General features: G+C 43.5%; 6 protein-coding genes across 6 annotated transcripts; 4 read left to right on the forward strand and 2 right to left on the reverse strand.

Moving 5' to 3' along the window:
- Nucleotides 1-1,314: 1,314 nt before the first annotated feature.
- Nucleotides 1,315-1,892, forward strand: SS1G_01269 (hypothetical protein; the record flags this gene model as incomplete). Its single annotated transcript, XM_001597025.1, has 2 exons — nucleotides 1,315-1,577; nucleotides 1,763-1,892. 2 exons carry the CDS (start codon nucleotides 1,315-1,317, stop codon nucleotides 1,890-1,892), a joined length of 393 nt encoding a protein of 130 aa, XP_001597075.1.
- A 376-nt stretch (nucleotides 1,893-2,268) lies between these two features.
- Nucleotides 2,269-3,393, forward strand: SS1G_01270 (hypothetical protein; the record flags this gene model as incomplete). Its single annotated transcript, XM_001597026.1, has 1 exon — nucleotides 2,269-3,393. The coding sequence occupies one exon, from the start codon at nucleotides 2,269-2,271 to the stop codon at nucleotides 3,391-3,393; it is 1,125 nt and encodes a 374-aa protein (XP_001597076.1).
- Nucleotides 3,394-3,905: 512 nt separating this feature from the next.
- On the reverse strand, nucleotides 3,906-6,126 carry SS1G_01271 (hypothetical protein; the record flags this gene model as incomplete). Its single annotated transcript, XM_001597027.1, has 5 exons — nucleotides 3,906-3,958; nucleotides 4,095-4,126; nucleotides 4,525-4,706; nucleotides 4,770-5,896; nucleotides 5,964-6,126. The coding sequence occupies 5 exons, from the start codon at nucleotides 6,124-6,126 to the stop codon at nucleotides 3,906-3,908; spliced, it is 1,557 nt and encodes a 518-aa protein (XP_001597077.1).
- A 619-nt stretch (nucleotides 6,127-6,745) lies between these two features.
- Nucleotides 6,746-7,999, forward strand: SS1G_01272 (hypothetical protein; the record flags this gene model as incomplete). Its single annotated transcript, XM_001597028.1, has 1 exon — nucleotides 6,746-7,999. One exon carries the CDS (start codon nucleotides 6,746-6,748, stop codon nucleotides 7,997-7,999), a length of 1,254 nt encoding a protein of 417 aa, XP_001597078.1.
- A 364-nt stretch (nucleotides 8,000-8,363) lies between these two features.
- On the reverse strand, nucleotides 8,364-10,769 carry SS1G_01273 (hypothetical protein; the record flags this gene model as incomplete). The annotated part of the gene is made up of 6 exons (XM_001597029.1): nucleotides 8,364-8,787; nucleotides 8,842-9,296; nucleotides 9,348-9,755; nucleotides 9,804-9,829; nucleotides 9,884-10,006; nucleotides 10,730-10,769. 6 exons carry the CDS (start codon nucleotides 10,767-10,769, stop codon nucleotides 8,364-8,366), a joined length of 1,476 nt encoding a protein of 491 aa, XP_001597079.1.
- A 638-nt stretch (nucleotides 10,770-11,407) lies between these two features.
- SS1G_01274 (hypothetical protein) lies at nucleotides 11,408-13,000 on the forward strand (the record flags this gene model as incomplete). The annotated part of the gene is made up of 3 exons (XM_001597030.1): nucleotides 11,408-11,763; nucleotides 11,814-12,671; nucleotides 12,727-13,000. 3 exons carry the CDS (start codon nucleotides 11,408-11,410, stop codon nucleotides 12,998-13,000), a joined length of 1,488 nt encoding a protein of 495 aa, XP_001597080.1.
- Nucleotides 13,001-13,203: the final 203 nt, after the last annotated feature.

Consider the following 13,203-nt stretch of genomic DNA (forward strand, 5'->3'; position numbering starts at 1 on the left):
CATTACTCTCCACAAACAACTCGGACGTCGAGTATAAACATATACAATGCCCCACCCCAATGTTACTTCGGTAACCAAGCTATCACTTCTCTCTTTGAATTGCAGAACTTCCCATCAAACGTTATCCTACTAGACGATTTCAATCTTCATCACCCTAACTGGAATCCTCTACATCCCACCCCCTCAACGCTAGCTGAGCCCTTCGTAGAATGGTCCAACTCTCGAAATCTACACCTCATCTCTCCAATCGGAATTCCTACTCATACAAAAGGAAACACCTTAGACCTTACTTTTCTATCAGGACCCACGTTAAAAACCTTACTTCACTGGAACTGCCAAAGTTCGAAGGCCATCCAAAAACTTAGATTGGACACATTGGACGAAAAACTCTTTATAGACCTACTAGGAATAAACCTAACCAATATCGATACCAGCACCGAAGCACTTTACACCAATGAGCTAGATCGATTAGCATCATCTCTCACACAAGCTCTCATAAAGGCCTACACAGACTCTGCAAAAAGATCTACAAACAGCCCCCTTCAACAACCTTGATGGAACGAGGATTGTACAAAGGCTGTACACAAACACAGGACTGCTAAAACTCCTGTATCCAAGCGCTCTCTCCGGAGAACAGTCTGGAAAGCAAAACATACCTTCTATATCTCGAAAATCGACAAAATAAAGAACATAAACGATATATTTCGAATAGCCAAATGACACTAGACTACAAGCATATACCGAACCCCGCCTCTAGCAGACCCTTCAAATTTGACTATTGCAAACAGCATCGAAGAGAAAAAAGAAGCATTCGCCAGCAATCTACTAACAAACTCGGCCGAAGTCGACGATATTCCTTTCGATATCCCAGCGATCCCATGTCGTTCTATCATCTTCCCTGATATCGATCTACAAGATATAGAACTAGCTATTCTAAAGACCGGGAACACAGCACCTGGTGCAGATGAAATCCCGACGAGAATCCTACAAATCGTATGGCCACTAATCAGGGATATAACCCTCTCCCTCTTCAAAGGGTGTTTAAACCTAGGACATCACCCAGAATGTTTCCGGATAGCTACAATCGCAATCATCCCTAAGCCCAATAAGCCCGACTATACCAACCCAAGATCATACCGCCCGATTGCTCTACTTTCAGTTCTAGGCAAAGGCCTTGAAAGACTCATTGCGAAGAAAATATCAAATCAACAGTTCGGAGCTCTACCACTGCGATCCTCAGTAGACCTCACATCTTGTGTTACACATGATATCGAAGCATCTTTGAAACAAGGGTTAAAAACTACACTTCTCACAATGGATGTGAAGGGAGCTTTTGACGCAGTATTACCAGGACGACTAGTGAACCACCTTCGGGAACAAGGATGGTCAAACAAATTGGTTAAATGGGTACAGTCCTTTGCCACCAATCGTTATATCAAGATCCGACTGGATGGCGAGATCGGCCCAAAAACAAAGTTAGAATGCAGCCTTCCCCAAGGCTCTCCAATCTCCCCGATCCTGTTTATACTCTATATTGTGTCTCTTTTCTGGATGGGCAATCCACGGAAAAGATTCGGGTACGCTAACGATATTGCGTTACTAGCAACATCCGATAGTCTCCAAAAGAACTGTGATATTCTTCAAGCAAATATGCAAGAAGCTCTCGAATGGGGAAAAACCGAAGGCATCACCTTTGACCCCAAAAAATCTGAGCTAATACATTTCTACAAGGGACATCGCATACTAACTGAAGCTCCCTCAGTACACACTGGCTCCCTGAACATCGAGGTGAAACCTGGTCCGCTCAGATGGCTTGGAGTCTATTTCGACAGAAGACTAAACTTCAAGCCACATATACAGATTCTTACAGCAAAAGCCCTCAAAGGAGCTAATGCACTAAGATCCTTCAATAACACATGCCGAGGGATACCCTCCTACTCCACCAGAAGAGTGGCTGTAGCCTGTGTACTAAAGAAATGCTACTTTGCTTCGGAAACATGGTGGCCAGGCCGAACCAGATTAAAGAAGAATGCCTCGAACGAGTCAATTTCAAATGTAGTGGACAGCCATATAAATCTACTTAACAAAGTGATCCTCACTTGTGCAAAAGCAATTCTCCCAGTATACAAAACCACGAACACAACGGTGCTATACGAGGAAGCCAAACTCAGGCCCTCCGAAATCGAGCTAAACTTAGCCTCACAAACATATGCTATGCGAACCTTTAGACTAGACCCTTACCACCCCCTCAGAATTAGAGCGAAAAGCATGATCAAAGCCAAAGACCAGAACCGAACTGTAGATACAAGACTTTCAAGTTTCATCACAGCATTACCAAAAGCTGAATATATAAATCCATTAGTTTTCCCTTTATGGGAACACAAGGAATCGAGAGCAGAAGCCGAGATACGTATAGCTGGCCCGATAAGCAGAACAAAGGCCCAAGCAGCTGACGACTTCAAGGCCTTCCATCCTAAGATCCCAAGGAGTGATATACAGATCTTCTCGGATGGTTCAAAAAGCGAAAGCAAGGACGGCGCTATCGGAGGTAACTTTGTAATTACACAATTTGATATTCAAGTGGCCCATTACTCCTTCTCACTTGGCATAAATACAGAGGTATTCGACGTGGAAGCTATGGCTGCAGTAACGGGGGCAGCAAAGGCCCTAGCACTTCCATCAATCAAACTTGCTACAGACCTATGGATCTTCTTGGATAACTACGAAGTAGCCCTAAGATTAGGCTCCCACTTCAATGGCTCGTCTCAGGCGGTCTTCGAAGATTTCCTGAAGCTCACACAGGCCTGGGCCGCTAGACCGAGGCTCCCACATATCCCCCCTGGTAAAATACGCATACACTGGGTCCCAGGGCATCTCAACATTCCAGGCAACGAAATGGCCGACAAAGCAGCCAAGGAAGGGGCAAAACTCCCCCCACCCCCCAACCCGGCCTGCACGTTAGCCTCCCTCAAAAGACTAATCAGATCAAAGACCAATAAAGCGGATAACCAATTGTGGAACACAGTCAGCCCTCAGTATTACAAAGATCTGCAATATAAGCACACTTCCAATACAATTACTCTCTCCTTAAAAAGAGCTACACTTCATTACATTCTTGCAGCCAGATTACAGTATGGAGACTTTGCAGCATATCACGAACGCTTCAACTACACTACAGCTCATACTCTCTGCTCATGCGGTAAAAGGAAAACCCCGTTACACTTCTTCTTCTACAAGAAAGGCAAAGCTTACAAAACACTTACGAAAAACCCACTATCTAAAGCCATCCCCTGGCTTCTAGGCATCCCCACAGGTGGTCTCGCACTAGCCAAATGGCTTGAATCCACCAAATTCTACACAGATATCTGCCCACAGCTTGTATCTGCAGCTTAAAAAAAAAAAAAAAAACAAAGCCTCTCCTTCGTTTTCCCTCTACTTCCTGTATCTCCTTTTTTCAAACAGGTACTCAAAGAGCTTATTCTCTCTCCTCCTCTTCTCCTTCCTTCTCTTTACATCTCTATTCTTCTCTTCTCTTTTTTCTCTTCGTTCCTCCCCTTTCTTTAAAAAGAAAAAAAAAAAAAAAAAACAGTAAATACACAAGATAATTCAACAAAAACGTATGAGGGGAAGGGAGAGTGATCAAGAGCCAGTGATCTAGTGGACGAGGAGGACCACAATATTAACCACTAAGCCAACCGGCCCCAAATCTGTCGCGAAGGCAATCATGTAAACCCTGCCCTAGCCCCTTTAAATTGTATATAAATACCCTCCCTAGCTAGCTAGTACACTACTTAGAGGCATACCCCTCTGAGCGTCATTTGTCCAAAACTGGAATAGATGGCTAAGGTTATCACGCGCCAAGGCGCGTGGGCCTACGGCCTATGACGATAAACACAATCAATCAATCAATCAATCCACAAACTCTCAGGATCCAAGAGATCCAATGGAGGACGAAGGTCTATATAATCAGGATGGTTTCCTTTGTGTAGAGCTTCGTGCTCAAGATCAATCATTTAGTATATCCTACTATTAGTTACGAATTGCATATCATTATTGTCATTACTTAAGTCCCTGCTTGACGCCTAGTTATAAACCACCTCGAGAGCCTAGAGCACTTCCACGTGATCTAGACGGCAAACCTCGTAACAGATTAGGAGATTAGGAGATATTATCTAGAACTTTTGGATGGATAGATACGTGGTGGAGGGTTTCTAGTAATTATATACCCAGTTACCTAGTAGAAGTAAGATAACTTGGGGGGAGTTATGTTATATTCTTGTAGATTTGTATTGTAAATGATTATAATTATAAAGTAAAACCGGAATTAACCTATAGGTTTCATTGTATAATAAAAGTAATTTGTCACAAAATGAGCAATTTCCAGCTGTGTGAAGATATGCGACCTAATTATCTTCGATATTTTCCGGGTATATTATTGAGATATCAATCATTATATAATCTTACAATCAACAAAATAAACAATATCATCATCATCATACAAACTTCATCGATCATAAAATATACCTGAAATCCGGGCCATCATTTTCCCTTCCCCCATATTTTAAATTTTTAGCAAGATTACCATCTCCCCCATTACCGCCGAGAACTCCATACTTTTCATCTAATTTTCGATTTTCAAATGCCATTCGAAAACGTAGGGCCATCGCCAATGCTCCATTAAAGAGCATAAATGCAGCGCAAATCCACTAATATGAAGCCACGATCAGTACACTTTCAATCAGGGAGATAAAATGATCGTGCAAACATACCATTCCTTTCTTAAAGTAAGGTCCTTCGCTACTAGGATACAATCTTGTCCCCAGGAGAGGTCCGCATTGTCCAACGACATTTAAAATCGCAATACCAGTTCCTCTTTTACTTTCACTGCCCTGATTATTCATTACCCATGGGAGGATATTCCCAATAGCCGGGAAAATACCCGAAGCTGCCAAAAATACTCCAGCATACCGCACTCCCGTGCTGGAAGATACGGCAAGCATGATGTAGCCTGCGGCTCCAATGAGAGATAGTACAAGGATAGTGTATCCACGCTGAGAATACTTGTCCGCGAGCCACGTTGTAAGAATTACCACTAGAAAAGCGAGAAAATAAGGCGGAGCGGACAATCCTTGGGCATTGACCTTTGAGTAGCCCATCGCAGCAAGAATGGTTGGTAAGAAAACCGGCAGAGAAGCAAATGATACATTACAAGAAAAGTACATCAATGCCGTTGTCCAATTCTTGATATCAAGGAGCGCGGCCCTTACTTCGAGCCATTGTATCCCGTGTGGCCTTCCAGACTCGGCCGTACCTACTTGTCGAACTTTGCGAGCTTGTGCAACAAGTAGTTCTTCTTTTGTCAAAAACTTGGCTTTCTCAGGACTATCTGGCATAAGAAACCAAGTAAGAACACCAGCAAGAATGGCCGGCAAGCCTTCAACTAGGAACAGCACACGCCAAGCTGCAATGCTATGAAAATGACCAGAAGTAATACCGTAGGCTAGAGCACCAGCAAAGCATGTTGCTAAAGGAGCTGCCCCTAGATAAAATCCGCATCGAAGTCCAAGCTCATTTCTTAGATAAAAGAAAGACAATAAAAATGTGATGCCAGGCGCAAAAGAAGCCTCAAAAGCTCCCAGAAAAAATCTAGCAGCCATCATTCCTGACCAATTGAATGCAACTGTTTGCAATGTCGCAGATAATGCCCATCCCATCACTGTTATAGCGCCCCACATATGTGGTGGTAAGACTTTCCACATCAATACCAATGGCTCGAATACAATGTATGAAATGTAAAAGATGGTGAGAAGCCATTCGTAGCTGTCGGAATCAAGATGTAAATCATCCTCCATTCCCGCGATTTTAGCATTGCCAATGTTCGAGCGGTCAAGATATGCTAAGAGATCTTTTGGCACTTGTTAGTACAATACCATTGACCCAACGGAGTTCCAAGAGATACATACATAGCCCAATGATCAGAGGCATTAAATGCTTATCTATTTTCCGCACAACTCGTCTCTCCATTTCAGGGTCAATCACTGGAAGCGATTCCTCGGGCATCCTTGAATCCAATTGACTCTCAACATCCAACTTCCTGTCGTGCGCTGTATCCATTTTCGTCGACATGTTCTTGTCGTTTGTGCAAGAGCAGAGCGAGGTCGGCCACACTGGTATCAAACTTATATACAACTCAAGTAGGACAATTTATTTGTAATACATGGTAACACAAGAGAGATTTGACCTACCATATATTTATAATAGAAAAATAAGAGTCATACTTACGGTACATTCCAATTGCCATTGAAACTAGTCATAATTGTGTATGCGCAAAAGCTTCGTGCGGGACCCAAAGACTACGTCTGTGATCTTCATCTGTAGATCCTTGCCCGTTCTCAGAGCTAAGGGCGGGTCGCCGGCAGTGCCCTTCCGCTTTCTCAATGGGCTTGTGTAAATTCATCTTGAGAGAGTTGATAGATCCAACGAACTGGGCAGCTAACTCAAGTTTTGTCTTTCCCATCTAGATTGTCATTTTCCGATAGATGCATCGTGTGAAGGGGATGAGCCAAGACACAATGTTACAGAAATACTACAGAAGAAATACTGCCTCTCCACACCGCCCATCCCCTACCAAATCCATCAACCCCTCCAAAAAATTTCCCCAGCATTCTAAAATTATATACATAGATAGGCATACCTCATTTCCAATTCATCCGTCGAATATAGTTAAAATATACCCAATCTCAAAATGGACGACCCAGCATTCATAACCGAAACCGACACCACCACTCAAACCATCCTCCTCGCCGCCTCTAACCACGATCTCTCCGCCCTAAAACCCCTCCTTCGAGTACCCGGCGCAGCCTCTGTCCAAGATCCCGAAACAGGATTTACACCTCTCCATGCCGCCATTGCATCCTGCGAAGATTCTCCTTCACCAGAAGATATAGAAGCCGCGAAAGCGACTATTAAAGAGTTATTTTTATCAGGAGCTATTTGGAATGATCTGGATACGAACAATGAGACACCGGGTTGTCTGGCTTATAGATTAGGTAGGAAGGAATTATATGAATTGGTTGTGGATGCTGGTGTGAGGGCAGAACTTTTAATGAATTTGATGGGTGGTTATGAAGAATTGAGTGATGGGGATGATGAGGAGGAAGATGAGGTAGAGGAAATGGAAATGGAAACTGGTGACGGTGTGCAGATTATTGTCGATGGAGAAAAGACTTCCGCAGAAGAGACCACAGAAGAAAACGTAGAACAAGCCGAGGTGGAAGAAACCCCAAAGAAAGATGTCAATTCCGCAGATTACCTACAAAGTAAACTCGAATTCACCGACGACAAACTCCTCGATGCAGACGCGAACGGTGTAATGATGGCATGGGAAACCACCATCATGCAACGCACTGTTGATCTCCTCATCCCCGCATCATCTCCCCCTTTACGAATCCTCAACATCGGATTTGGAATGGGTATAATCGACACCATGTTCGCATCCACATCACCAGCTAGCCACCACATAATCGAAGCCCACCCGGACGTCCTCGCACACCTTCAAACGCCCGGCCACAAATTCGGAAAAGAATGGGAAGTCTCCGCACCAGAAGAAGGAAGTTATAAAATCCACGCTGGTCGCTGGCAGGAAATCCTACCCACGCTTCTCGAAGAGAATCTCCAGTTTGATGTCATATATTTTGACACATTCGGAGAATCCTACATGGAGCTCAAGAAATTCTTCTCTGAATACGTCATTGGACTTTTATCCGAGAATGGAAAATTCAGTTTTTTCAATGGGTTAGGAGCGGATAGAAAAGTCTGCTATGACGTATATACGAAAGTTGCGGAGCTTGATCTCTGTGATGCGGGTTTGGATGTTGATTGGACAGAGGTAGAAGTAGAAGAGCTAGGGGGCGAAGGAGAGGGAGAATGGAAGGGCGTGAGAAGAAGGTACTGGGTTTTGGATAAATATCGTTTACCCATTTGTGGATTTATGGGATGAAGGGACTAAAAATAGAGGAAGACTAAGTCGCGGAGAAAGGTGTGGCCGTGAAATAAATAATGATACCCATACAGCATATAGAACATCAATCTAAGCAAGTGAATGTTTGTAACAAATTTATATTTATTTGTCCGATGTGTGATTGCCAAAAGCTTTGGTCTGCTAAAATATGAATGGAATGCGCAAGCGAATTGAAGCAAAAAAATGCCATGTGGGTCTTCGTCTACATACCCGTTCTTATGCCATAGAAATACTTTCTCTAAACATTGATCTTAACTAACTGTCCATAGTATTCATGTTCGCATCACTCAATATCTGCTCCTCGAAACTTGTATATCCTTCTGCCTGAGTTTCAGGTACTAACTCATCTGAAGTTCTCTGGGTGCAAGATACCAGCCATGTTACCTTCCTTAACACGCTTGAGGGTCAAAGCAGCAATCAAAGCTGCACCGACACCAGATCCATCTTCGGCGGCCAAGATTTCAATAGGATCATGCTCCTTAGGACTCTTCTTGGCAGGCCAATCAAGAATTTCACGAAGTGCTGCCGCACCACGAGCCTTGAAGTGAGGGTATTTGTTGAAGACTGATCCATCAGCTCCAACGTGGCAGGTCTCATAACCCTTCTTCTTGGCAATGGCGGCAACACCACAGGCGGAAAGACGGGCGGCACGGGTACCGATTAACTCAGCGAGACGGCGGATAAGCTCAAGTTCTGGAACAGTGGTGACTATGCCGAGCTTGTTTTGGAACAGGTCAGCTGTCTCGGACAAGTTCTCGAATGGATCCCTAGACAGTGTTAATCTCTCAACCATAAAACTAGAGCCCTCTATAGGAACTTACTCCTCAACCAAGGATAAGAAAGAAGAGTCCAAGGTATAAGCTTTTCGGAGCTTCTCGATGTCCTGACCCTCAAAGATGTGAATGTCTTTGTTGTCGTGAAGATCAACTAGAACCAATCTGAAAAGTTCTCCAAGGTAAAGACCAGCAATCATCTTCTCAAATGCTTGCTGACCGGGACGTGGAGAATCTTTATCAATAATGATATCGTATGGAGTACGGGGGAGAACTTTGTGTTCATTGTCAAAAGCACCCCACTCGCAGTTGATAGCCATTGGAGTGTCAGGAGGTAGGTTCATGTGGGCCAATTTTGGAATGGAGCCACAATTTTCCATGTAAGCAGCATTGCAACCAGTTCCAAAGATACATCCAATCTTCATGGATGTATCAGTGTATGCGGAAGCGATCAAAGTACCGGTGGTATCATTGATCAAAGCAGTGAGCTTAATTGGCACACCCTGACGAGTTTAGCAAGCGCTATGTTTTTGGAATGTTGATTTAACACTTACTCTCTTAGCAAGAGCTGCTTCGAACATTGGAACAACGTTCTCGCCCTCAACACCTTCAATATCGAAACCCTTGGTCCATCTTTGCAAAATACCCTCATCAATGTAGTTCTGGGTAGCTGGGTAAGAAAAGGTGAAACCAAGACTCAATTTGTCAAGCTTCTCGCCCTGGTGATGGGACTCGATAAACTGCTGAAGACAATCCGCAATATACTCCCAAAGCTCATCGGCATCACCAGTTTTGAGCTCTTCAGGCATGCGATACTTTGATTGCATAATATCGAACTCAGACTTCTCATCGGTCAAAATGATCTCACAGACACGCAAGTTGGTACCTCCCATGTCCAAGGCGAGGAAAGTGCCTGTTTCATAACCGTCTGGGAAAGACATACACCATGTTGGGTTCATTGGCTACTTGAAAATTAGTCATGGGATCTATAACAGAGCGGAAGAACATACAATACTTCCACCCTCCACCGTGAGACCTGGTTTGAAATCAGCAAAACGTTTACATTACAGTGATTGGATGGAGTCTTTACCTTTAGTAAGCTCAGAGACGAAATGTTCGGTGATCTCCTTGAGCTTTTTGGTGTCAACGGTGAACTGTTGCTCAAGTTTCTTGATTTGCTCCAAGAAATTCTTTGGAACCTCCGCCATGGAACCTGTGTGAATGTCGTGAATTAGCAAATCTAATCAAAACCTTATAGCCTCACTGTAAAGTGGAAATGAATTATAGAATGGAGATAGGCTTTTGATATTAAGTTATGCTGTCATCGGTGGTCCATTTCAAGGAGCCAAGACTGTACTTGGTCATGTGCAATAACACAGCTAGTATTGATAGAGAATTTAGATATCTCTAGGAATCTTGCCCAAGAACTGGGTCTTAATGCCTTATTGGATAGAGTGTAGTAGGAAGACGACATTCATGAGCTCCCCTACAGAGCATATGTAAATACTTGAGTACGGCCTAGACAGAACACTTGTCGGGTAGACAAAGCAAATAAGCGGTAGCTTGAAGAGGAAGACATGAATGAGGAGGTGTGAACCTTCTTTAGTTGATGATTTGGTATTTTTAGCAGGACCTGAAGTTGGAGTTGAAGTTGTCGACATGTTGTAATCATTAATCTAGAGACTTCGTAGATTGAAAAGTTACTTGAGTTTTTGATGGTGATACTTTGAGATTGAAATGCCAAGCTTGTTGATTTCAAGCTGACAATCCTCATATGTTTAGACATTGGAGAGATGATAGGGATAGGCTGTAGCAAGTTGCACAGCCCTTTCATTCATAGAGAATAGTGAATGTGAAGTATGAGCTGATATCAACTGCCTCTCGACCGAAGCAACCAGAAATTGGAGTGAGATAGGAAAGTTGAAGTTATACATACCCTTACGGGAAGGAGGCTTTCTTGGACCTAACCCCACCATGTTGAAAGATTTTCAAAGATAGATTTGTAAAGAAAGGGTATAAAGAAGAGAGAAGAGATTCGAAGTCTTGAAAATCGAAATGAAGATATAAGGCAGAGAAGAGCAAAAAAAAAAGAAGTCGCTGTTGATGATGTTGAAGTGTGTTTGAGAGGAAGTGTGAGATTGTGTTGAATGAAACTAGTACACACTCCCAAGAGGAAAAGGCTGCTGTCATTCACCCAATCCTGACTTCACTCGACTCCCGGCCGCAACTTCATCATAGTGGGGTAGTTCAGCTCAACACGACCCAGTAATGGGCCGATTAATAAGCAGAACTGAAGGGATTGATGATTTGATCGTATTTCATGATAAGGTCGGTTCCGATAAGATAAAATATATATTAAGCGCGAAGTGAGCTAAGTAATGGAAGAAAGAGGTGTGAAATTAGTGAATGGCGGCTAATTCTTCAGGACACTTTGGAGCAACGTAAGCTTCATTCAATATTGCTGGGGGACAGCTAACATAACCTTAGCTATCTGGGAGAGAACAGGAAATATTTAACGACAATCATCTCTCAGAAATTCTTCACATTTCATCTTTTTCTTTGTATGGTGTGAATTAATTTTCTCAATCAGGCTGGCTTCTCATATTTCTTCAAAATGAAGTCTTTCGCGCTTGCGACCGCCGTCCTTTCTCTTGTATCTACAGCTTTCGGCGCAGACAAGAGTAACCTGACAAAACCACCTACCTCGAAGCAAATCCTGCCCTCGAATTTTAAACCACCCCAGGTTTTCAAGAATGTAAATTTAGTCCACAGTGTCAATCTCGAAAAGAGTTATCCAAAAGAATCAATTAATGTGGTAATCGAGAACATTGCGAACGAGCCTCAAGATGAATACTACCTACCATTCACATCGAGGCAGATGGAGACGATTGGAGCTTTAGAAGTCAAGGACAGAAAGGATGCCGATTTAGGGCTATTTGAAGTACGAGCAGTAGAGTTTGACACAGAGAGGTAATTTAAGTCCGCGTCATTACTCAAACTATTAGGCTAATTCTTCAAAGTGATACTCAATTTTATCTGATCAAACTGCCACAACCTCTCGCACCAAAAGCACAACAAACAATTGGTATTTCATATTCCTACCTATCGGCTTTGAACCCTCTTCCAAATTCAATCGCACAAAAGGACCTCCAGTATGTCGTTTACGAATTCTCCGCATATGCCCAGTCGTCATACGTCACTTTGAAGCAAAAGACTGAGGTCAAATTTCCAACTACCAATATTCCAGAGCACACCATTATTCCAGGGACCGACGGCGCACCTGAGTCACCACAAAAGCAAGGTTCTAAGTACACTTACGGTTCCTATGGAGAGGTACCAGCTGGCGCGGTAGAACCGGTCCGAGTTCGATATGAGTTCACCAAACCCCTCATCCACGTTTCCAAGTTAGAGCGTGATATCGAAGTTAGCCACTGGGGAGGAAATGTTGCTTTTGAGGAACGCTATACTTTGACCAACCGTGCTGCCAATCTTTCTCAACCTTTCTCTCGCACTCTCTGGAATCAAGCCTCGTACTATGCCGGAACACCCACTTCTGCTATCAGGGAGCTCAAGTTCCCATTGAAGGTCGGAAGTTTGACACCATATTTTACGGATGTCATTGGTAACGTCTCTACCTCTCGTTTCCGCAGCAATAAACGGGAAGCAAACCTCGAAATCAAGCCCCGTTACCCAATCTTTGGAGGCTGGAACTATCCTTTCCGTGTAGGTTGGGATGCTGATGCCAAGAAATTCTTGAGACAATTGAGCGGAGGAGAGCAATATGTTCTCAATGTTCCATTTTTGGAAGGTCCAAAACAAGCCGAGGGAGTTGAATACGAATCTGTCGAACTCCGCGTCATTCTTCCCGAAGGAGCTGAGTATGTTTCCCAACCCCCCCTCCTCTTAAAACCTAGCTAATTCATGTCGTCATAGGAACGTCCAATTCTCCACTCTCGTACCCATCGCTTCCTCCACAATCACCCTCCACAAAACCTTCATGGACACCATTGGCCGCACCACCCTCATTCTCCACTCCCGCAACCTCATCGACGACCTCCGCGATCGCGAACTCATCGTTACATACACCTACCCCTTCCTCGCGGGTTTCCGCAAACCCATCATTATCTTCGTCTCCACATTAAGTTTATTCGTAACGGTATGGGCCATTGGCACATTGGACGTTAGCATTAAAGCGAAGAAACCTTAAAAGCTACGCTCCAGGAGGTAGATAGATAAAAACGAATATGGGAAGAACAAAAAACTAAGCAAGGCAAGAGTATGAAATCATTGAAATGAATCATGTGTACAGATATATAGATAGATAGGTACCTAGCAACATAGCTATGTAAAATGAGAAGAAAAAAAAGTCTTGATCGTTTATTGTTCTACTCTTCCTCATATAAATCTTAC

Source organism: Sclerotinia sclerotiorum, genomic scaffold (genome assembly GCF_000146945.2).
Source record: "Sclerotinia sclerotiorum 1980 UF-70 scaffold_2 genomic scaffold, whole genome shotgun sequence".
Classification (NCBI taxonomy): domain Eukaryota; kingdom Fungi; phylum Ascomycota; class Leotiomycetes; order Helotiales; family Sclerotiniaceae; genus Sclerotinia; species Sclerotinia sclerotiorum.